Consider the following 24,743-nt stretch of genomic DNA (forward strand, 5'->3'; position numbering starts at 1 on the left):
GCCATGAGAGAAACAGCAAAATAATTCAAATCAGAATCATCACTACAAGTCTGACTACTCCTTGGTATAGCACAGTGGTTAAGGGAACAGGTTTTGGAACAGGCAAACCGAGGTTCACACCTCAGTGCCTATGTTTACCAGGTGTGTGGCTTTGGGCAAGTTATAACCTCTGTAAGCCTTCAAGTCTTTGGCTGTAAAGTGGTGTTTCAGTTATGGCTGCATAAAAAACTACTTCAAATCTTCGCAGCTAAAAACAACAACTGTTTTATTCTATCTCATGACTTTGTAGGTCAGGAGTTCAGATGGGTCTTGGCTGGATGAGTCTTCTGCTCCACGTGGCATTAACTGGGTCACTCAGTGGTATTTAGCTGGTGGCTGGGCTGGGATGGAGGGTCCAAGATTGCTTCACTCTTATGTCTGGCTCTCCGTGTAGTCTCAGGGCCTCTCCACGTGGTCTCTCCAACAGGTGGTTGGACTAACATGGAGGCTCAGGGGTCCAAGAGTGGGTGTTCCAAGACAAGAAGAGGAAGCTGCTTTTAAGGCTTGGGCCAGAAAGTGTCCCAGTGTCACTTCCACCATATTCTATAGGTCAAGCAGTCACAGAGCCTGTGATGGGAAGAGTGACCAAGAATTGGGAGCCATCTTTAATGTGCCAAAAGTGGGTATAAAAATATTTACACCTAGGACTGTGAGGATTAAACTAGATAATGCATGCAGAGGTTGATTTATCAGGAAGCTAATGAAACTTCAACCACAGGGCTCCTCAATTGCACAATCTCTTCCAAATCCTAGCACCTAATTTTGTATTCACAATTTTTCTTTTCCTTTTCTGTTTTTTTTCTTTCTTTCTTTCTTTCTTTTGTTCCACCAGGTCTTAGTTGCGGCCGGAGGCTCCTCACTTGCAGCTCCAGGGCTCTTTAGTTGCAGTTCACCAGCTCCTTAGTTGTGGCACATGGACTCCTTAGTTGCAGCTTGTGGGATCTAGTTCCCTGAGCAGGGATCGAACCTGGGCCCCCTGCATTGGGAGCACGAAGTCTTATCCACTGCACCACCAGGGAAGTCCCTCTTTTCCTTTCCTTACAGAGTCCCCCCCCCAAATTGTATAAGAATTAGGCCTGGGCTTCCCTGGTGGCACAGAGGTTAAGAATCCGCCTGCCAATGCAGGAGACACAGGTTTGAGCCCTGGTCCGGGAAGATCCCACATGCTGCGGAGCAACTAAGCGCCTGCGCCACAACTACTGAGCCTGTGCTCTAGAGCCCACGAGCCACACCTACTGAGCCCGTGTGCCACAACTACTGAAGCCTGCACGCCTAGAGCCCATGCTCTGCAACAAGAGAAGCCACGGCAATGAGAAGCCAGTGCACCGCAACGAAGAGTAGCCCTTGCTCGCCGCAACTAGAGAAGGCCCGTGTGCAGCAACAAAGACCCGACGCAGCCAAAAATAAATAAAAATAAAAATTAAAAAATTAAAAAAAATAAAAAGAATTAGGCCTTATGAATCCCAGCTCTGTCCCACACGCATGCGAGAGTACTCATTTAGCATACTGCCCTGCACAGAGGGAGCCCTCACTCCAGGGGCCCTCACACCCTAGGCAGATGCCTGGTCCCCTTCTGTGCCTCAGGAGACGGCTCCTCCTCTCACTCTGTCCTTTCAATTTGTTCAGGATCATTTCTCCTTCTCCATTTTAAAAGACAAAGGTAAGACATACTGAGAATAATTTCATAATCACAAACCTGCCCTCCCAATTGGCCCCTGCATCTAACCCCCCTCCCCCCGCCCCGACCTCACCATCCACCAGGGAGGTGGGCCTTACACGGGGCATCGTGCCAAGTTTTGAGCTGGACCCTCTAGAATCTCCAAAGGAAATCAGGCTGGAGGCCAGCAGGGGGAGGCAGCATTCCGAGTGCCCAGCTTGGTCTAGGAGGCATTGAAATTCCAGGGCCGAAGGCCTGAGACAAAGATCATAATGAGACAGGAAGGTGGCATAGGAAGGAGCCCATTTGCATGACAATAATTGAGCCAAGAATAGAAAGCTAGAGGGATGCAAGGGTGAGGCTGGCAGCTGAGCCGGGCTAAACCTCACAAATCAGACTACCCAGCTCTGCTCTGCAGGGGAGGCGGGGGCTCAGCCCTGTGCCAGGTTTTGGGGGTTGGGAGGAGTGGGGAGAAGGACAGGGCACAGGGGATTGTGGGAATGCTGGCCAGGTTGGACTTTGCTTTACTCCTCCTCCTTCAGGCTGGAGCGCGCCTCTGCTTGCCTTCTCCTTTGTATGTGGTCTCTGAGGCTGTAGGGCTAACTCAGTGGGCAGGATGGCTGCTCAGAAAGATCTCTATGACGCCATTGTGATCGGGGCAGGCATCCAGGGCTGCTTCACTGCGTACCACCTGGCCAAACACAGGAAGAGGGTCCTCCTGCTGGAGCAGGTACCGTGTCCCCTCTGCACTCCCGACCTCAGGGACTGTCCCTTTCTCCGCCCCCAAGAGGGTTTTCTGTGGGGTGAAGGCCAAAGGGCCTGATCTTCACAAATTCTATGCAATTTGTAGCTTAGCTGCCTGGTGTGTTTCATGACAATGCAAAGAAAGTTCCACCCTCCCTAAGACCCACTTTGGGTTTCTAGGCACATTTCCTCCTTTTGCTGCCTCCCAGATCCAGCTCTTGACCAAGAAGCGCCCCAGACCCCAATCTCTTCTTTCTTCCCACCCAGTCTCTTCTGTGCCAAAATGGTTGACCTGGCCCAGAAAAGTAATCAGTTCTGCTTTGGGTAACCTTAAATAAAGATAATTTGCCTAGAGGCAAAGGCTGATTTGTCAGTCTAGGAGGTAGGATTCTTCCCTGCATATTTCTGGCCTCTCACCCTGGAACCCTGCAGAGGCTTCTGTTTTTTCTGCCACCTCTGGATAATAGCAGCCTCCTTGTTTGATACACAGGAAATAAGACTTAGGTTTTTTTTTTTCCTTATAGAAAAGTGACCCCATGAAGTGCAGTTTACTGGCCACTGCACATATGACTGGGTGCTGTATATCCACAGCCTTCCCAGGGCAGGTGCACCCAGCCCACCTTCCAAAGGTTTCTACCCTCCCATTCTGCCTACATCTATCCAGGCTGGTTTTGGTTTATTCTTCTTGGTAATGAGCTGGATTGGTTAGAAACCTTTTTCATTTCTCTATCAGTTTTCTCAAAGCCTGAGGGATTCCTGGTCCAAACTTTCAGGAAACACTCCATCTTTTGCTAAATCTCAACATGGTTCTCTTGTCCTGAGCAATCTGAAGCTACAGAGAAAGAGTCAGCATCAGTTTTCTTGTGCATAAAAATGAGGAGCCTAGACTAGAATGATCTCAAAGGTTCTTTCTGCTTCTCCCTGAGTCTAAGTGGGGCAAGGTTGCAGCAGGATGACTGAAGACTAACTCACAGAGGGACTTTGGGATGTGAATGATGTTAGCAAAAAGGATGCCTGAGTTAGAGCTACTGAAGAAATTCTATCCTGAAGCCAAGTCAGTAACTTGGCCACAAAGGGAGACTGTATGGAAATATTTGAAGAATAAGTGCTCCTTGTTGACAGCACGTGATGAGCGGGCTCCGAAAGGGGAGGGGTGACAGCTGCAGTTGTCTCTTGTCCTCCTTCTCCAGTTCTTCCTCCCGCACTCCCGAGGAAGTTCCCATGGGCAGAGCCGGATAATCCGAAGGGCGTACCCTGAAGACTTCTACACCCAGATGATGGCTGAGTGCTACCAGATATGGGCCCAGCTGGAGCATGAGGCGGGAACCCAATTATACAGGTTGGGTTAGTGGGGGAGAATTCCTTGAATCATGGGGCTCAGCACCTGGGGGTGCTTTTACTATGCAAGAGGGCGGTGCCAGGAATACTTGACATGCAACGGAGGGACACGGGGCCTCCGGAAGTGCCAGACACGTGGAAGCATTCTGCTTGCTGTCATCGTGGTCACCCGACAGGTCCAGCTGGCTCCTGCCAGTCTCTGAGTTCCAGGGCTGGGGTTAGACCATGTGTCCAAGGCTTGCAGGGGTTGTTTGGGGAAAACTGCTGGAAAGACACTGGGCAGATGCTCAGAGCTGGAGTTTGTATCTACATCTCCGTGGAACCGTCAGAGACCCTCTCAGGGCAGGGATTGAAATAGAGGAGGAGGCCTCTGCTTGATTCTTTATATTCCTACTAGTATCACAAACTTTCACGCTGGGTCCTCTCCCCCAGAACAACCCTTATAAATCCATTTCATTCTCTGAATACCTCCTCCCATAGGAGCAAATGGGGATGCTCCTCAGGCTGCATTGCTGACCAGGGAGTGAGCCTGCAGCTATTTCTCTGTTGCCTGCACGGCCTTCTCTGGCCCTTAAGACCCCCCCTCACTGACCTTTCAAATATTCATGGGGAGGAAGGCAGACAACCCAGGAGGCAAAGAGAACTTTTACCAGCCATCCTACCACCCCTCCCGCCTTCTCTGTGGCTCTTAACTGAACTTCCTACAAAACCACTGCTCTACCCTACAGGGTGGCAGTTATTTTAATGGCCAGGAACCAAGAGGTTACTGTTCTGTTGCAAAAACACCATTAACTTAAGAACAAAGTGAAATCCATTATGCAAATACAGCTAGGGCAGCTAATTACAGATTTATTCCAGAGGCAGCTAATACACCCAGCACCCGAATAAAGGAGCACGTCTTGCTGAGGCGTGGCCTGGCAAAGGGACCTCTCTCTGTCAGCCATCTGTGAATACTGCTGAGTATCTTGCGTTAAAAGAACTGCTGAGGCCTTAGAGGGCACACTTCATCCCAGCAGACAAGGAGGCAACTAAAAGATGTTTGGAAAGTGTCTGGAATCTTTCAGAGGGGAGACAATTCTGGAGTCAGACAGGCTTGAATTTGACTTCGTGCTCTACCTCTCACAAGCTGTGTGACCTTGGAAAAGTTTCTGTACCTCTCTGCGCCTCATTTTTCTCACAGGGCTTTGTGAGGATTAAACGAGACTCTTGCGAAATACTTGGCACTATGCCTAGTACTTTTGAATAAATGGCAGTTCCTTCCACTTATTCTGGGTCAGCTGTATCCTATCTCCAGTGAGCAAGGGGGGAAGAAAGGCAGAAGGAGACAGATGGGATGCAGCAACCATGGACATAGAGGGGAAGGGCTGCTGGAGACAGGGAAAGGGACCCTTGGATAGGAGAATCTCATAATCTCACAATCCTTCTCTTTGGCAGGAGGACAGGAATTTGGAAGGGCTTTGGAACCAGGCAGGCCTGGCTCTAGATATCATCTTGCTCTGACATATTTAGCTGTGTGGTTTGGAGCAAGCTGTCTAACCTCTGTGAGACTCAGTTTTCTCATCTGTAAAGTAGGGGTAATAATATCTATTTCCTGTGTCTGTCGTGAGGATAAAGTTTGTAAAGGGCTTGCAATAGTACCTGACAAATCATCATCATCATTATCATTATCACTGCGTGTTTTAGTGCTTAGAATAAGAAACTAAGGCTGTTCTAAAAGTACTTGATCCATGTTAACTCATTTAATTCTCCCCACAAACTCATGAGAGGGTTGCTACTGAGTAGTCAGGGTCTTAACCTGTAGTGCAAGTCACAGAATTACTCAGCTTTCAGTCTAGAACAGAGTTTGGCAAACTTTTTCTGTGAATGGCCACATAGTTTTACCAGCTTCGCAGGCCATATGGTCTCTATTGCAACGATTCAACTCTGCCAACAATTCAACTGTGCCATTGTGAAAGCAGCCACAGATAATATGTAAACAAATGGGCATGGCTGGGTTCCAATAAAACTTTATTTATGGACACAAATTTCAGATAATTTTCATGTCATGAAATATTCTTCGGGACTTCCCTGGTGGTCCAGTGGTTAAGAATCCGCCTTCCAATGCAGGGGACGTGAGTTCGATCCCTGGTCAGGGAACTAAGATCCCACATGCTGAGGGGCAACTAAGCCCGCGTGCCACAACAAGAGAGCCCGTTTGCCGCAACTACAGAGCCCACGTGCTCTGGAGCCTGCATGCCACAACTAGAGAGAAGCCCGTGCGCCGCAATGAAAGAGCCCACGTGCCACAACTAAGACCTGATGCAGCCAAAAATAAACAAACAAACAAATAAATATTAAAAAAAAGAAATATTCTTCTTTTGCTTTTTATCAACCATTTAAAAGTATAAAAACCATCTTGGCTTGTGGGACAGACAAAAACAGGTGATTTGGCCCCTGGGTCATCACTTGCTGGCTCCTGATTTAGGAAATACCACAAACTGGTTACCTTGTCCATCCCCTGTCTCCAAACAAGTTCATGCCTAAATCATCCCAGGTCAGAAGGCTGCTAACGTACATTTAAAGACTGGGACATATCATAGCTCCTCTTAAAAGACTATCCCTATGCTTCACAGCCCCAATTATGGAAAATGAAGAGTAAAGTGAATGTTCTTTGAAAAATCTTTGAAGTTCTATATAGCGCTAGGCATTATTATTATTGTTGTTGTTGTTATTATTAGCAAGTCCTTTCTTATGGCCAACCTAATTTACTCAGGCACACTAATTTATTTGGTTCTTTTACTTAGTAGAGACACAGAACAGATACTTCCTATTCCAATTCCTTTAGCTTTTGTTCCTAATTCTGATTTTCTAAATGATTCATCAGCTGTGTGATTCTTATTCTCCTAGGTTCTTCTGGAAGAACCAGCACAATATCATAATTGAACTGATAGATATGAACATATTTACTTAATGATATTTGATGATGATTTAAAAAAAAAACCTTCAGGAGTTGATAAGGTGGTTGTCCAATTCTCTTCATTCTCTTCTGCTGCTTCCTGTGACAGTGGCATACTAAATATGGGTGGCTCAGGATATTTGCATATATTCTGGGAACAGACGATGACACATGTGTCAGATCACAAGGTCTGAATCTTTTGTGATGTGTACAGCCAGGATGCTGATACCAAGAGCAAATCCCAGCTCTGTGGCCCATCTCTTTCCTGCCCCACCTTCTCCCTTTGAGTCCTACTATCTAGCTCCTGACCCGGGCTGCCCCTGCTTAGCTGACAATATCAGACAAGATCACAGCCGTAGGCAGTACAGCTGCTGCCAGAACCTGGTGGCCCCCTGCGCAGCTGCTGCTTCCTGTGTCTGCGAAGTGTCTGGCTTGTCAGCCACATCCCCTCCCTGGAGCAGTCTTTGTTAACCAATTCCACCTCGGCCCACTGAGCAGAAGATGAAACGCCAAGAGCTCCTCCAAAACCAACAAAGACAGCAGCCATTACCGAGTCCCTGTTGGAGTCCCTTCCCCAAGGTGACTCTGAGAGCTGGCTTTCCTGGCACTTTTAACCCAGAGCGGGGAAAGCTGGAGCTTGGGTTGGGAAATGGCAGATGCAGGGAGAGCTGTCTGCCCCTCCCAAATCCTCCCCACTCCATCCTGCCTCCTGTCCTGCTATAGTAAATGGTGGAAATCCCTCATCACCAACTCCCTACATCATGTCTGAGGCTTTAGTTGGGCCATAGAGAAGTCAACAAGGCCCTTGGGAGGAATCTTTGATTATCTCTTCCTAGGGCTGGATCCAGCTAGGGTTGGGAGGAAGGCACAGTTAGTACCAAATGCTCTGATGGTGTTCTGGGACTTGGGAGCTGGACTCTTTCCAGGGATCCCCAGCACCCCAGCCTCACTACAAGGTGCCATCTTTCTAGACCAGCCCTGACCGCTCATTTCCTGGTCATTTTTTTTTTCCTGCAATGCCCTTGTCCCTTCTCACCCTCCTCCTCCCCAAACTTCGTAGCCTGGATCTGAGCAGAAAAAGAGGAAAGGGGGGCCCAGAGCATAGGGATGAGAAATTGATGCAGAATAAGCAGACTGTTTATTGGGATCTAGGAAAAGCCATTAAGAAAATAAGCACTTAAATGATTTTCAATCTGTGCATGGAAGTCATCTATCTTCATATTGGGGGAAGAAGGCCCATTCTCCGATCCCGGTTTTGATTGACTGATTTCCAATTCTCTAAGCATCTCCCACAGGAGCCTCTCACCTATTTCCCATAATGACAGGCCTTTGCATTTCCAGGCAGTGTTTTACATTTATTTCCGATTTGCTCATAATGGTCAAAAATCTCTCTCCAATCCAAGGCATTTCTCTGGCAGTGCATGGTTTCCCTCAGGCCAAATAGCTCAGCTGTGATCCACGGAAAATTAGAATTTCCCAAACGCATCTCCGGACTAGGGGAGGGTCCAGCATCACAAATTCAGATGGAAAATTTCCCACTGTTAGATCAATATCTGGGCTAAGAAATAAATGCCACAGGGGCAGAGAGCTGGAGCAAAATGATTACAATTGGCACAATTACATTCACCGGCAGAATCAGCTTGCTGATTACTCCTAGGGATGGGGAGCTCCCGCTTCATCCACCGCAGGATGGCTTGGGAATTAGAACATCACTCAGCATTTCATAATTCGACAGATTTGCCCCTTGCTTTGGCGTGAGTTCATTTCCTCCATATAGTACATTCCTGAAAGAGGAGTTCTTATTTCAAGGGAAGGAGGAAGGAAGGGAAAGTAACTAAATCTCAGAGTATGTGAGAGACCAAGGCTAGTATATTGCAGGCAGAGGTTAGAATATGCTGCTCTGGAATTTCCGGGCCAGGGATCTGACATTGTGACTGCTAAGGTGAGGTCTTTCCCAGAATTCTACACAGCCACAACCTCATCAGGTACAAAGGGCTCTAGAACGTATGCTTGGGTGACTTAATTATCCTGTTGACCAAGGAGTTTACTAGGCAAGTTTTCATTAACTGAGAACCAATCTGAAGTTCTTTTGGGGCCACAGGAAAAAGACGGTCTGCTGGCTGGTGGGGATTTCTACAGCATCTTTCCTCTGCTGAGCTTTGAAGAGGCAGAGGCGTTCACTGCTTTCTCACCAGTGGTGAATGCTGGGTAGGCGGGGGCCATGGCAAATGGATTGGGCATGCTGCGCGGCTCTGTGTACTGACACTGGCCCCAGGGCCCGCTGTGTCCCTACCCCCTCCCAATCTTCTCTTTAATCCCCCCAACTAGATAATGTGGGATTTTGAAGCATGTAATATCCATGAGACTCCATTATAGGCTATTACGAGCTTTATATACAGTACCTGGGGGATGTGTCAGGCTGATGCTTGTCACTGTGGCTGCTGAAACCGAGAGGGACTACAGGAATGGTCCCAAGGGCCAAAGTGACCCTTCTATTGTTTTGATCAGTTCCCCTCAAAAGGGAGCTCTGATCTCTTGTGACAGAGAGATGGAAAGCATTAAAGAGAAACAGCTCTCATTCTCTTATGGAGGAAGAAACACAGAGGGATGTATAGGGAGAAACAAAATCACTGAATCGCTGAATTAATTGCTGGAGTCCTAAGAGGCCATCTCACCTACTAGGGTTTCTGCATGAGGGCACTATTGGCATTTGGGTGGGATCTTCCTGAGCATTGCAGGTTTAGCATCCCTGGCCCCTGCCCACCAAATGTGAGTGGCAACCCCCAGGCATTGTGACAAGCAAAAAAATGATCCATGCCATTTCCACAACTCCCCTGGTGTGGAACCACCAATAGTCCAACAGTCATGCGTTACAGAGGAGGAATCTGAGGTTGGATCAGCGAGCAATCAGACCAAGGTCACAGAGGGGATGCCAGGACTGGACCCAGGGCCAGAGCTCCCAACTTAGGACCCTTTCCACAAAACAGGCAGCCTCTGAGAAGGAACTGAGAGATAGATGCACAAGAAGAGACAAAACATTATATGACAAGAAAAAAGAACAGGGAAAAGAAACAGCAGGGAGTTGGGGAGGGGAAAGGGGATAAAGAATTGAGATCAAAACAGTGAGTGGGGTCAGGGGACTGGAGGAAAGGGAAGAAATCTTAACAAGTTCATTGAACATTTACCACTTTCTAGGGGTGGAGATAAAAGAGGACTTAGGATCTCTGACCTCAAGGGCAGGATGGATCCTGATGAGGGAAGATGGAGGGATAAGCAAACCAATAGTGAGAGCCAAGGGCAGACTTGGGGATGGGCTAGAAACCAGCGCAACAATACTGGACTGTTACAACAGAATGGAGATGTCTTTGCCTGTTTTTTGAATGTGAGGCCAGGACTCCCCTTGATGCCTGGTCTGGGCCCCTTGCTGAAAAATGACAGAGAAGGCCCAGGGCCCGGACGCAGACTCTCACTCAGGTGTCTTTTTTTTTTTTTTATAGGCAGACTGGACTACTGCTGCTGGGAATGAAGGAGAATGCAGAATTAAAGATAATCCAGGCTACTCTGTCTAGGCAGGGAGTGGAATACCAGTGTCTTCCATCTGAGGAACTGAAGCAACGTTTCCCCAATATTCGGTTGGCCAGGGGAGAAGTGGGGCTCTTGGAAAAGTCTGGAGGAGTTCTCTATGCTGACAAGGCGCTCAGAGCCCTTCAGGTGATATCCTGCAACATTAGGGGCACTGCAGCTCCTGCTCTGGGCATCCTGGGTCTCCATCAGCCATCCCCTGACCCCCAGTTGGATGAGAGCCTTTGCCCTGCCAGCTTTAGTCTTGACTTTTTGGACTGGGCAGTTTTATATACCCTGCTAGGCCTCGACAATATGGGAGAGGAGGTTTAGATTCTGCCCTCTCTTTTCTGCACTCGATGAAGGATTCTTTGTCCACCAGGGTGAACCACATACGTAACTGATTCGCCCTTCCCTGCTCCTGCCCTTTCAGGATGCAATTCGACAGCTAGGAGGCATAGTGCATGATGGAGAGAAGGTGATGGAGATAAAACCAGGGCTACTGGTCGTGGTGAAAACCACCTCCAGGAGCTACCAAGCCAAGAGCCTGATCATCACAGCAGGTCCTTGGACCAACCGGCTCCTCCGTCCCCTGGGAATTGAGCTGCCTCTCCAGGTAAGGGGAGCTGGAAGCCTGAGGGTTGGTGCTTAAGAAAAGAAGCCTTGGACCCAGATGGACTTGAGTCTTCCATCTGCCGCTTGCTAGTGGATGACTTTGGGCAAATTCATTCACCTTCACCTCACTTAGCCTCAATTTTATAACCATAAAAAAAGGGGAATAGGGCTGTTGGAGAATTAAATTAAATTATATACACATATATATATAACCTTAGGAGATGGCCTGGCCTATAGTAAGCACTCAATAAACATGAGGTATCATTAACTCCTGGGGAGAGAGAGAAGTAGGCTGGATGCAGTTTTGGGAGAAGATTAAGAATAGGGGAAGAGACAGATTCAGCAATTTTTATCCATCATAACATAATGTAACATGTAAATGACATGAGAATTGAGTGAAACAAAGATGGGTGAGTTAATCAGGGCATCTGGGCTTATATTAAAGGGCTATGGGACCCCAGAAATGCTTTCCCCCTTCATTTCCCACTTCTTCTTCCTGCTCCAAGACCCTGCGGATCAACGTGTGTTACTGGCGAGAGAAGGTTCCCGGAAGCTATGGTGTGTCCCAGGCCTTTCCATGCTTCCTGGGCTTCAGCCTGGCTCCTTACCACATCTATGGATTGCCCTCCGGAGAGTACCCAGGGCTGATGAAGGTGAGCGGAGAGGCCAAGAGAAGGCTAATAGGGGTCCAGGCAGATTTGGGGCAGCTATTCTAACTTTCCTCTCACCAGACTCCCTCGGATCCCAGCGGGCAGGAGCAGGAACGGACTTCACTATTCACTATGCACAACACAAGACCCCTGTCTGTCCTGGAGCCCTTCCTTTGCAAACATAGGGTTGGCGGGGGAATGGACAGCTAGGCAAACTAATGTGGCCACAAACAGCATCTGTCAGGACTGGGGAAGGCTGGGATGATGGATGGGGTGCATTCAGTGTACAACCTGCCCCCTGGGTTGGGGGTGGTGTGCAGGAGGCCGGCCATCCCAGCTCACACTGCTCTGATTGGGAGCCAGGTCTGCTATCACCACGGCAACAATGCAGATCCTGAGGAGCGGGACTGCCCTGCAGCTTTCTCAGACATCCAAGACGTCCACATCCTGAGCTGCTTTGTCAGAGATCACTTACCTAACTTAGAGCCTGAGCCTGCTGTTATGGAGCACTGCATGTACACGGTAAGGGTGCGGGCAACTGGGCCAGGCTCTCTCGCAGCCCTGGAGAACAGGGGAATGAGACAGACTGGCCTTGTGCTGCTCAGGCTGGACTCTACCTGACCCCTGACACAGTATGTGACTTGAAACAAATGAGCTCATTTCTGCGGGTCAGTTCACCGCCACCAGAGAGGGCCCACTAGAGGTTATTCGTATTCTTTTTCATTAGGAAACTAGGCATACGTCTGGCAGTCCTTCACTATGTTTCCCAGAAGAGCTCTAAAAGAGTTTTTGGCAAGATGTGCTAGTTGAGCAGGCCTTAGGGACAAAGAGAAGAGACAGATGTCACCAGGGCCTGAGGCATCTTCGCTAAAGTTAGTTTGCACGCGTTAACTGAGCACCTACTGTGTTCATAGCTCTACACGAGAAGAGACAGATGGACAAATGAGAAAGACTGGCGTACCCTAGGGCACTGGCATGCAGAAAGCATTCCTGTGCCCCATTCCTATTCTTTCTGGAAAGAAATCCAGCTGAGTCTCCTCCCTTCTGAGCCTGCGGTTCTCCCTCCTCCCTCTATCCTCAAAGGACACAGGTGTGATTGTTTCTTTCTAGAACACCCCTGATGAGCACTTCATTCTTGATCGACACCCAAAGTACGATAACATTGTCATTGGTGCCGGATTCTCTGGTGAGCCTGAGCGAGGGAAGACGGGGTGCCTTAAAGTTGACCTACCTCAGTGCCAGGCAAAATGGTGTTTTTTTAGTTGAGCAGAGAGGGGCCAAAGCATAGACCTTGAGTGCATAAGGGGGCTGAGCGGGGCTATCAGAGAAGAAAGAGTTCTCATGGTGGGAGGCAACTTCCAGCTTTGGGATGCGACCAATGGGAATGTTATCTGGGGACTGTGTAGGGGACATCCAGGGAGTCCAGTACCTGTCTCTGAGGATGCCTGACCACCTGTTCTCCTTTCCCTAGGGCATGGGTTTAAGCTGTCCCCTGTTGTGGGGAAGATCCTGTATGAATTAAGCATGAAATTAATGCCATCCTATGACTTGACACCTTTTCGAATCAGCCGCTTCCCCTGCCTCGGCAAAGCCCACATGTGACTGGCCAGCTGCTTCCCTTCTGTGCAGAGGAGCTGGGAATAAAGCCCTCTTCTGGGAAAGACTTCTCAGAGGAAGGAAGTGGCTGTGAGATGTTATCCTTTTTTCTTGCCCCTCTTCAGTTCCCCATAAACACCAGCTGATTGAATTTACCTTCTTTCCCTAGCCAGCTCCCCAATCCCACACTTCTTTTGCTTCAGAAGTTCAATCAGATATTCTATAATCACAGAGTAGCAAGGACCTTGAAGCTGGATGTCTCAATAAGGAGGGGGCATAAGGACTGGCTCAGGAGACCAAAGCAGTTGTTAAAATTCTCTTCATAGGGGCATTTGATGAATTTGGGATAGATTTGAATAAAGCTGCCTGGGGGAGAGTAAATAAGATGATCTGTAGACCACTAAGGCCCTTGGCATTCCTGTTCATAAAACGAGAGCCACCCTCTATCACAAACTCCTGTAAAATTTGGCTCATCTTGGGTGCACAGTAAATGTTTGTTGCAAAAAATGTGTTGAACAGATAAGTAAATGACTGCATTGCATGAAAGCCTGTGGTGGGCTTTATCTTCCATGTGACCTTATCTCTTATAGACTTTAACTGTCTAAATTAGCACCACAGAATCCATTATCCCAGGACTCCTTGGGGTCTTTATCCCCTCAATGCACCGCACCCTCTTTCTCTGGATTCTTTGTCTGGTTCTCATCCTCTCTCTGGTTCTATAAAGACGCTCAGCTCCCCAGTCTCTCATTAAGGTGTATTGTCAGGTCTTTATGAAGATGGAGCTGTTCTACCAGAAAGGAAGAGAGAGACACACTCGCTTAGAAACCCTGTTCAATGTTTGAATGTTAAATGTGCCATTTTATTATCATTAGGATTGCTCCCACTTAATGAAACGGCATTAACACCGAGTGGCTGGCCTCCCTGCACTAATTGTTTTGGAAGGAAACAGGCTCATAACTGCCCCAGGGTGGGTGGAGGGGTGAGAGGTGTAAACAGAGGCTCAAGCAAGGCTGAGTGCACTCAGATGAAACCCAAGCAGGAGCATTTCTAGACAGGGCCAGTTTGACCCAAAAGAACAGGAGTTAAAGTGCTCTGGGGAGAAAAAAACTGGGACTGGGCGGGGTGGAAATGTTCGAAGGAATCGCTGAGAGGGGAAGAGTGGGAAATGGAAATAAGAGTAAAAATATTCCCAAAGGAAATAACAACACAGAGGAAATTACTCTTCAATTGCCTTATAGGCCTAGGCACATGGATTAGTACTGATTTCTCCTGGGAATTATAAAAGCCAGCCAATCCTGTCAACCCCATGCCAAGTCTGCTTTTTGGGTGCTCTCACTTAGTTCCCCAAACCACAGCCTCTGTAAAGTGGGAATAATCATATCTGTAAAATGGGAATAATACTATTGATACATTCCATGGATCAACCTTGAAGACATAATGCTAAATAAAATAATCCAGACATAAGAGGACAAGTATTGTATGATTCCACTTGTGTGAGCTACCTAGAGTAGTCAAATTCATAGAAACAGAAAGTAGAATGGTGGTTGCCAGGGGCTGGAGGGAGGGGGGAATAAGGAGTTATTGTTTAATGGGCACAGAGTTTCAGTTTGGGAAGATAAAAAAGTTCTGGAGATGGATGGTGTGATGGCTGCACAACATTGTGAATGTACTTAAATGCCACTCAGTTGCACACCTAAAACGGTTAAGATGGTGCATTGTAAGTTATGTATATTTTACCGCAATAAAGAAAAAGGGAATAATAATACTGTCCAACTCTACAGGAGTATGTGAGGATCAAATAAGATCATTCATTCATTCATTCAACACACAAATATTTGTTGAGTTCTGCTGTATGCCGGGCACTGTGCTAGGCATGGTGGATGTATCTGTGAACAAAACAGATGACAATCTCTACTCTTGTGGTGTTTACAGTTCAGTGAGGAGAAGACGTAAATAATACGTATAAATAAATTGCATTGTACATTAGAGGGTGACAAGTGCGTTGCGGAAAAAACAGAGCAGAATGGGGAAGATAGAGAATGCTGGGGGAGGGGCTGCCCTTTTCAATGGTGGTCAGGGTAGGACTCATTGAGGAGGAGGCATTTGAGCAGACTTGGAGGAGAGGGAGTGCACCATGCAGATACCTGGAGGTCTGTAAGAGAACGTGGTAAATTGTAAAGCAAGGTATTGTGTTATTACTGAGAGAGAGAAAAATGCGGTACAGAGAGGGATCAGTGTAAGATCCTGACAGCTCCCAAGCTGGCAAAGTTGGGGAGGAAGGATGTTGGGAACCTCTCTCTCCCTCTCGTTCCGCAGCTCCCTCTGCTTCTGCTTCTCTCAGTGCCACCCTCCTCCCCCAGCCAGCTGCAGCTCCCCTTCCAAAATATCCAGTCTTATTCAGCTTGCTGGTGACAGCTAACGGAGGGGACAAGTGTCTAGAGGAGGCTGAGAAAGGACAAGTGGGGGATGCTGACAAGCCCTGCCTGGGCTGGCGAAGTCGCTTTAGAAATGAGCCAGTGTGTCCTAGAAACAGAGTGCAAGCAGGGGCAGGGGCAGGGGCGTGTGGGGTAGGACGGGTGTGTGTGGGAGGGATGAGGTCAGGGAAGAGTGGAGAGAAACAGGAATTGGATAAGCAGAGACTGGCAACGTGCAGGCCAAGAAGGCAGGTGAGGACCTGCAGGGATGCTGCACACAACCCAAGTGGGAGGAACTGAGCATTTCTTACTGAGGGTGGGATGGGGTCATAGAGGGGAAGAAGGGATGGAGGAAATAGAGTCTGTGGATATGGAGAAGAGGACTAGACATTGTAGGTGGGCTCGGAGGACAACTTGAGGGTTTTGGTAACACTGAAGGATTTGCCAAGCAGACCCACCAGCGTTATCTCCCTGCCTACCTTCTGCTTGAGCGTGGCCAGGCATCCACTTTCAGGCCGACCCTACCTATCTTCAAGATGGAAGAAAATCAAAATAAATCGGGCAGGCAATAAGAGACCTCCGGAAGGGCAACTGGGGTCCTCACAGGCTGCAGGGGAGAGATAAGGGCAGCGAAGAGAAAGAGGCCGGCATGGTTGCCAACCAGACTAAGGAAAACAGAGGCAGGCTCAAAATAGATTGGGGCTGGGGGAGGGAGGAGAGGCAGCCCAGAAAAGAAGGGAAAGCAGAGGCAATCGATGCCACTGCGACTCTGACCCAATTCTTCATTTCTCAGCCTCACCATCTGAAAAATTAGGGGGTGATGGGGAAAAAGGGAAAGACTGAGGAGAGTCAGGGGAAAGTACTTTGAGTCCTAAGGCCTAGGCAATTGTGGGGTACAAATCAGTAAGCCCAGTGTGAAAAAGAGGAGGTATATGGTGTAGTCAGTACGAGTTAAACACTAACCTAACCAGAGTTTGGTAACCCAGGACAGGTTTAAGAGCTTAAGGAGTGTGATTGTAACTTGGAATGAGGTTCACCTGTCTAGTAAGGTAAGTGGCAGCAACAAGGATGAGTTAATCTGGGGGTACTAGGCTGGAGTGACTTGATGCTTGCATTTAACTTCTCAAAAGAGTGATTAAAGAGAATTTGGTTATTGGATATTCTATTTCAATGGTGGGCTTCCCATGCAGCAAGAGGGATTTAGGTTAGAACTCGGGAAATCCATCCCTCTAAGTAGATTTGTGAGATATTAAAACATGTATATAGCACTGCTTAGGGTATTCTTTCCTTGGAAATCTTTAAAAACGAGAAGCCCACCTATTTGGGCCTATATAGTCTTGCCTGAAGGCCAGGACCTCCCAACAAATCTCTGGAAGACTTCTGGCTAGAGAGGAGGTAGGGTCTGAGATGGGATTCTGGGCAGGGAGAATGAATGTAAGCACCTGGGCGGAGAGGTGAGGCATAAGGCAGGCTGGATCTGTCAGGCAGGAAGAAGCAGCAGGGACAAGGGGCAGGATTCTAACACGCAGGACCCAGTGGCATTTACATAACTTTGAATAATGAATAAGCCCAGCTCTGGGGCTCCTAGTCAGCACGCTCATCTGCATCTTTATTAGGCTTTATAAATGATTCAGCTCCCTACCCTTTCCCCCCAGCCCCTGCCCAGCCTGCCCCAAGCATCAGGGTAGTTGATTGCTCATTATTTTAGACTAGATTTGTTTCACCAACATTCAATGAGGCATGGAGTGGGGGATACAGGAGGGAGGAATAAATCCAAAAGGCAGGTGGAGTGGAGGGGTAGGGGAACGAACAGAAGCAGCAGCCACAGGAAGGCAGGCAGACGGCTGCGAGCTAGGGACGTGGGCATAATTCTCTGAAATGCTCCTGGGGCCAGCATCTTCAGGAGAGAAAGGTTTCTTAGAGTCCCCAAAATGTGCTGGGTTCAAGTCCCACTCAATCCCCGGTTTCCCTTACATCTGTTGCCAAGCCCCCAGCAGGCTTCTCTCTCAGCTCCAGCGCAGTGCTGAGCCACTTGAGCAGCCAGATGAAAACTGCCCCCAGGGAAGTTCTCACTTTTTCCCGAGGCAGGAATTTTGCTATTTTCATGAAAAAAAAAAAAAAAATCTACTATGCTTTGCAAGGCCAGAACAGGCACCAGGCATATATTAGGGGAGAAAGTGATAGGAACAGGCCTACATGGTATGTGAATTTGTAGAGAAAGGAATGCTTGTGTCCATAGAGAGTTTGAGCCCACCTGGAAAGAGAAGCCTGGAAAAGATGGGCAGCCCTCAACTCCTCCAGGTAGGCATATTAGTGCCAACTGCTCTGGTCTACTGGCAGGAGGCAGGAGAAGTATTTAATAGCCTGGACGAGGAGTTGGCAGGAAACTGGTAGGGGGAAAGGTAGAGCACTTCTCAGCCCTGGCTGCACATTAAAACCATCAAGAGAGCTTTAAAAAATATGATGCTTGGGCCTCACCCAAGGCCAATTAAATCGGAATCCCCGAGGGAGAAGGCCTTGGGCACAGTAGTATTTCTTAAAAAGCTCCTCAATGATAGGACTTCCTTGGCGGTCCAGTGGTTGAGACTCTGCACTTCTACTACAGGGGACATGGGTTCGATCCCTGGTTGGGGAACTAAGATACTGCATGCCGCGCTGAGTGGCCAAAAAAAAAACCTCCTCAATGTTGTTTGGATGCTGATTTGAACAAGCTAACTTTAAAATATACATATATATATATAATTTGTTACATTATTAATATTTAAAATCAGGAAAATTTAAACACTGGATATTTGGTACTAAGGAGTTATTGATAATTTCTTTTAGGTGTGATAAGAGTATTGTGATTACATTTTAAGGAGTCATTTTCTTTTCTTTGAGGGGTAGATACTAAACAAATATCTTCATTGTAACAAAGTGATATCATATCTGGGGTCTCCTTCAAAATAATCCAAGGGAATGGGGAAGTGGGCCAGGTTCAAATGAAGCAAGATTCACTCTGTGTTGAAAATTGTTGAAGCTGTTTGGTGGATAAAGTTCATTATACTATGTTTTTTACTCTTTGTATACACAACGAAACAAAAACAGTTCCTTGAGTGTTTCTAATATACAGCAAGGTGAGAACCCCAGAGCCAGGCACTCAGCAGGAAAGGGGCCACCATGGCACCTCTGTGGGCACAACCGACTTTAAGGAGACCAGGTTTGTGGGACCCTAAACGATAGGTGAGAGCCTTGTCCTCCAACGCCCTAGGCTTCAGGCAGAGTCACAGGGACCACTTGTGAGGAACCAGAGCTGGCAGTCAGAGATGCACTGGGGGTGTCCAAAGAGCCCTTCAGGCTTCCTCCCCCACCCCAGCACAGCCTCTGGGGACTCAGGATCTATGCATCAGGCCAGGAGGCTGGACCAAGGGGAGCCGCCTGACTGAGGCACCCAGAGCAAGCAATCAGCCTGTCTCTTCTCTCTCAGTCCCTGCCCTCTCTCGACTGACTCCACAGGAGCCAGGCCCCCATCTCAGCCGGCAACACCCCCCCCCTCCAGCCGTCACCACTGTTTCCCAGCGCTGTCACCCCCGCGACGGACTCATCTGCCGCTGTCAGGGAACATTAGCCCAGCGGACTTCATCAAGGACGTGAAGGGAGGCTGAACACCAGTCCACAGAAGTACGGGCACCCAGGCAGCCACCCGCAGCGGCTGCCGGCAGAGCTGTCTGAGCTGCTGAGAGATTCGCGGGTAGCTTGATCTCATTTGCATATCACTTCTTTAACGAACACATTCACAAGAATCCCAAATTCTCAGTTTTCTGCTCTCACCGACAGATTGGATCTCCTCACACTTGTCCCTGACATGGATCAACCATTCCCACGTTCTCCACATGCTCTTGAGAAATAACTTCCCGCCCTGCCGAGGTGCAAGGTATTCCCTCCCCCACCCCGCCCCGCCCCCCCGAACTCAGCCCCGCCTCCACCCCACCTCCACCGGAGCAACCACCAGCTCCACCATCGCGCTCAGCTTAGGGCTCTCTCTCTCCTCCGCTCCATTACCTTCCCCTGATGGCCTCTAGGGGCTGGGCAGGGGAGAGAGTTGGAGGGGGTCTATTTAAGAGATTTTTGGAATCTGTGCCTGCGCATCACCCGCTGCCATGAGTTATTTCAGCGCCGATGTTTGTCTCGAGCTGATTATTCCAACCCGAGAACAGGTGGAGCAGCCTGCGGTGGCTTATTCGTCAGCCAAGGCCATCTGTTCCCAACAAGATGAGATTTGTAGCTGATTTCTACTGGGGAGCAAGGAGTGGGGGCGGGGAGGGAGATGAAGATCACCTCCAGGCCCCAGGAGACTTACTCCTCCCAGACCTTATGCGAGGTCTGAACCCCGAGTCCTCCCCTTCTAAAACCAACACCTTCTCATTTTCTCAGAGAACTCACCGGTCACTTGACTCTCTGAAACAGCGAAAATACTTTTTCCTTAAGGGGCTAAACCTTCTTAGATGGAGTCAGGTATGAGAAGCAGGAATCCATTAGCCAGGCACAGTCTGGCCGTTGAGTCATGTCCACCCTTACAGATCTTAAAAAAAAAAAAAAAAAAAAGTATATAACCATAACACAAATATCCTAAATGACCTTCTTGACTCTCGGCTTCTCCTCACCCCACTCCATCACCGGTCCCTTCATCAACACGAGTCTCCTTGCATAAACCTGTCACCTTCAGGGCTCCAGGCTGCATGGGAGGCCATGTCTGGATGCTCTTATCTCCCCCTCCCCCACTGCTCCTCTCCCCTAAATACCCTGTTCAAGTTCCACCCTCCAATCTGTTCCTCTTTCAGCTTCCATTCTCAGCCATGCCAAGAGACGCCTGCTGCTTTAAGAATGGCTTTCCCTGAGCAAGGGATCTAAGCAGTTTCTAAGCAGCTTTGCCACATGGTTTACCCCCCCGCCCAGGGCTACTATTTCTATATATGCAATGCGGGGAAAGACGCTACTCTTATAGTCACACTAATATGACAATTTGGGGCCTTCTTTGGTGTTTGACACAGATACACATCTGTACTGACTTAAAAGAAAAATTGTATGAAAACTTTATTACAAGCACAGATACTTCATCTATAATCCCACATCCCCAAACAAAGCTATTTCTATTTTTCAGAAGTCTCATCTAACGTTTATCTATTTATCTGTTTTCACATGTACTTTTGTCATGTGTACATGTTCCCTTAAGAACCTATTCAAAGAGCTTAAGACTGCCTCACTTTCGAGCTGGTTCTCTAGGCTTATTTTGCCAGTGCCTGGGAGCGGAAGCTCCTTTTCTACTTTTAAATCCTGTCCAGTGGCTCAGTATGTGGTTCACTGGAAAGACCAGCCCCCACAGATGAGCTCCTGGACCCTCAAAAGCAGGCCATGGACCTGTGCTTCTAGTGCAGAACCTTCCAGGGCAGTGCCACTCACTAGGGTCAATCTCCTTTGCTCTCCAGAGGACACTATTCCCGTGGGGGCCAGAAGCAACCCTTAAGCAAGGGTGCCAACCTGTAACTGATGCCAGTCCCCAGGATTAAATATGAGCCATGAGGCCTACTTCATCACGTACAGTTTTATATTTGCCTCGTCATCAGTTGTTGACCTGTCTTTCAAAGAGGTAAAATTTCTGAATCTATTGGCTGTATTCCCGTACCAGGATTTTTTTTTTTTTTTTTTTTTAATTCTCCACTTTCAAATTCCCTAGTGTCCTCTCTTCCGCAAATCCATTTGCTTCTTTTTCTAATCTAGTCAGATCGTAGATGTGGCACAAAACATATAAAAATTTATTAAAATGTGGAAACTCTTTGACTCTTAAACCACCTCAAATATAATTTGCCTGGATGGTGTCAAAACTTAATAGCCTTTTTGAGGTTTTTTTTTTTTTTTGCCAAACTGTCATAGCTGACTTTTGATATCTAAAGCAAATTCTATCCACACATTTAAGTATTCCGCTGGGAGATTTATGTCACTGACTTCAATTGCAAAGCACACATCCTTTTTGGAATCTCCCTCATGTATATGACCCATCACTGGGGCTGACACTACAGAAGACTCAAGTTCTCTGTAAAATTCCTTCTAAATAAATCTAGCATCCTTGTTAACTCCAAAATGGCTATTGCTCTGGAAATCACTCCTCCCAGATCAAATCCCAGAGAATGGTCTGGATTGTTCCATTGTACTGTAATGAAATTAGATTGAGGTGAATAGAGCTTAAAATATGCATTTCAGGCCATGTGGAACTGTTATTCATATTGTTGGCACCGTGTTGTTGAAACACAAATGTGATCATGTATGGGAGATGCTCTGAGAATTGTTAAGGAGCAACAGAAGTATGAGGTTGACATTTCCCCCCCAAATTGTCAAGAAGTGCTTCCTTCCTAAGGGCAGGCCTTGGTGAATACCAGGCACACAGTGATTTGAGATGAGGATCATGACAGCAATTCTTGGCTTTCTCGCCTCCCCCTTCACCCTCTGACAAGGCCAGAGTAGCTCGGAGACGCCTGGCCAGTTGCTGGAACCAAGCTGAGGACCCTGCTAGGCCGGATGTCACCTCTCTGAGCCTGTTTCCTCACGGGGACAATGCCCCTTCACAGAGTCGTGATAAAGGTTAAATGAGATGTAGGCAAAGTGTATAAGCACGGGGGACATAGTAGGTGCTCACCATGGTTATATTGATTTTGTCCTCCTCATCCTCTGGGTCCCTACTGACAGGCCAGGCAGGCCCCTCAGCCCCAGTCGCTACACAGCTTCAGCTCCTGCTGAGGACTTCCAGCAGCCCTTAAAAGGGCGGGGAACAGTATCGTCGGGTTGCTGCGCGAGGAGACCTGTCCTTATGCTTCTGGAATCCTTCAAGGCCAACGCCGACGGGCTCGGTCCTGTCACAGGCTCAAGGACCTTTTAAGGGGCATGGCTTCCGGGAAGCGCGCGGGGGCGGGTGGGGGACGGGGCGGGGAACCTCCAGACGGAGGCGGAGCCAGAGGTTCCATGCTCCGGAGGCCGAGGTCATGCAAATGAGATATGAATATGCTAATATGCCCGGGTTCCCAGTGAACCGGAGGGCGCTTGCCTGGACAGGCAGAACCAGCCAGGAAAAAGGAAAGGAAATGAAGAGGACGCGGAGGCGCACGGGGCTGCTGGACGGAACCAAGCCCAGACAGCCCTCACGCTGGGAGAAGACGTCTGTCTTCTCCCGGCCCCACTTGCGCCACCCATCGGTCCCTCCGGCTCCTCACCAAGGGTGATGAAAAGGTGGGGGTGAGAGGTTCTGTTGGCAGCATTGAGGGGCTCTGTCCGAACCTAGGATCCAAAAGATTCTTGCCAGCAATTCCACCTTGTTTTACAGATGGGGAAACTGAGGCCCAAGAGGTCAAGGCTCTTCTCCAAGGTCTCAGTGCTAGCGGCAGAAACGCTCAGTTTAGCAGGTTTTATTCGTCTGGTTTTGTTTTGCTTCCACTAGGGTCGGGGGACACCACTCCGTAGGTGAAAGAAGCAGCAGCCCCAGACATGGGAGAACTTGGTACATTACCAAGCATGTCCTGGACTGCCCACCAGGCTGGAGGATTTAGAAAAGAAGACTTCCTGGGGAAAGATGAAAGGCGTTGGGGGTGGCAGCCAGTAGCAGTAGCAGGCAAGGACAAATGATCATAGACTGGTCTGGAATACGTTGCTATGTAAAAAGTGTCGCAGCTTCCCTGAGAACCAGCTCAGAGGAAATGAAAGGGGAACAGAAAGGATTAGGGTTAGATTTAAGGCAGCACTTTCTCCCAGGGGTGATAATGGGGCCCTTTCTTCAATGACCAAGGAAGGCTGTGGACTCATCCTGTCCCTCCCACTTCTGAGGCTTCGGGAATCCATCTCCCTCCAGCCCCACACGGGCCTGCTTGGAGGACAGGAGTGAATGATTGACTTTGAGAAGTCCCCATCACTCAGGTAGGAGATCCTTCGCCTGGATGGGTCTCCTGGGCTCTTTGCTGAGGGTGAGGACAGCAGACACGCTGGCTCCAGGGCCCTGGGTGGGGAGAAGCAGCAGTCATGGCATCTCTTGCAACACACTCCCTGCCAAATGGATTCAAATTGGCTTGGATATGAACATATGATTAAAGGAGAGGCGCGATTCATTTATCAGGAGAGATTAAAGAGCGGCATCTGCACAGCCTAGCTAGGGGACAATTAAGGAGCAAATCGCTAAGTGTCTGTGCCACCAGGCATGGGGGTGGGGCATGGGGGAAGGACAACTGGGATCATCTGCCAAGAGGACACAGGACAAAAGGAGGTAGTTCGGGAGTCACCATGTGCTGCTGTCGTCTCTGGGCACAGACTGGGCACCATGGGGAGCCTCACAGGGTCCCCCCCTCCCAATGCCTCTTATCCAGGATTCAGAGCAATCCTGAGGGTCTGAGATTAGAGAGGAAAATCTAGCGAGGCGGCTTTGAGCCTGGCACAGGGACAGATTTGCTGCCTGTTTTGTGGGAATCACTTACATTTTAGGTACCAGAGCGACCATGAGTGCACAGGTGAGGGCAGGAGCTTACAGAGCTCTGAAGGCATACCCCAAACGAAGATGGGCTCTGATGGCCTTGCAGGTCCCTGGACTTCCCTGAGGAGTTTGTGCAGAGGGAATTGCCTTCCTCCCAGCCTGGAGCCCAGAATGCTGGCCGAAGGCTTTTGCTGAAGCTTGGAGAAGTGTTGGTCATGTGAGGTGATGTCCAGCTTCCCCAGACAGCCTGTGGAGTTCCCTGCCACCACCTCTATTTCCCAGCCTCAGGGCCTTTGCTCAAGTTCTTCTTTCTTCCCAGCACACCTATCCCAGCAATATCTACCTGTGGAAGTGCTATCCTTTCTTCAAGCCCCAGCTCAAAATACCAGCTCCTTTTAGAAGCCTTCCCAGTCCCTCCCCACCCTCTCTCAGTGAGAGTGTCTCCCCTCATAACTTGCCCAAAGCAACTTCTTTGTCCTTTTATGTCTCATGTAATTATTTCCAAAGGGATCTGCCCTAGCCCTAACACATGACTCCCTGGAGGACAAACACTATGATGTACTCCTTTCTACTCGCCCAAAGCTTGAACATATTAGGAGGTTAGACACACATATTTTTTGTGTTTAACTCCTCCACTAGAATATCCGCTTCTTGAAGGAAGGGACCCCACCCATCCCCAGCACTTAGAACAGTGCCTAGACCATAGCGG

General features: G+C 48.6%; 2 protein-coding genes across 6 annotated transcripts in view; one reads left to right on the forward strand and one right to left on the reverse strand.

The window, feature by feature from the left end:
- The window catches only part of SEZ6 (seizure related 6 homolog), a 98,275-nt gene extending 75,817 nt beyond the window's left edge, over positions 1 to 22,458 (reverse strand). For all 4 annotated transcript variants that reach the window (XM_059907862.1, XM_059907863.1, XM_059907861.1 and 1 more), the window contains exons 1-2: positions 22,220 to 22,458; positions 19,972 to 20,110 (exon numbers count right to left, since the gene is read on the reverse strand). The gene's annotated coding sequence lies outside the window, so the exon portion shown is untranslated. The remainder of the gene's footprint in view (positions 1 to 19,971; positions 20,111 to 22,219) is intronic.
- PIPOX (pipecolic acid and sarcosine oxidase) lies at positions 2,281 to 14,607 on the forward strand. Of its 2 annotated transcripts, XM_059907017.1 has the most exons (8): positions 2,281 to 2,426; positions 3,631 to 3,779; positions 10,211 to 10,424; positions 10,708 to 10,890; positions 11,396 to 11,542; positions 11,903 to 12,061; positions 12,650 to 12,725; positions 13,011 to 14,607. In XM_059907017.1, the coding sequence occupies exons 1-8, from the start codon at positions 2,313 to 2,315 to the stop codon at positions 13,139 to 13,141; spliced, it is 1,173 nt and encodes a 390-aa protein (XP_059763000.1). In that variant the 5' UTR covers positions 2,281 to 2,312; the 3' UTR covers positions 13,142 to 14,607. The 2 variants fall into 2 exon arrangements, with proteins under 2 accessions (XP_059763000.1, XP_059763001.1); XM_059907018.1 differs by lacking the exon at positions 11,903 to 12,061.
- Positions 22,459 to 24,743: the final 2,285 nt, after the last annotated feature.

This window comes from Balaenoptera ricei, chromosome 20, assembly GCF_028023285.1.
Source record: "Balaenoptera ricei isolate mBalRic1 chromosome 20, mBalRic1.hap2, whole genome shotgun sequence".
NCBI classification, from domain to species: domain Eukaryota; kingdom Metazoa; phylum Chordata; class Mammalia; order Artiodactyla; family Balaenopteridae; genus Balaenoptera; species Balaenoptera ricei.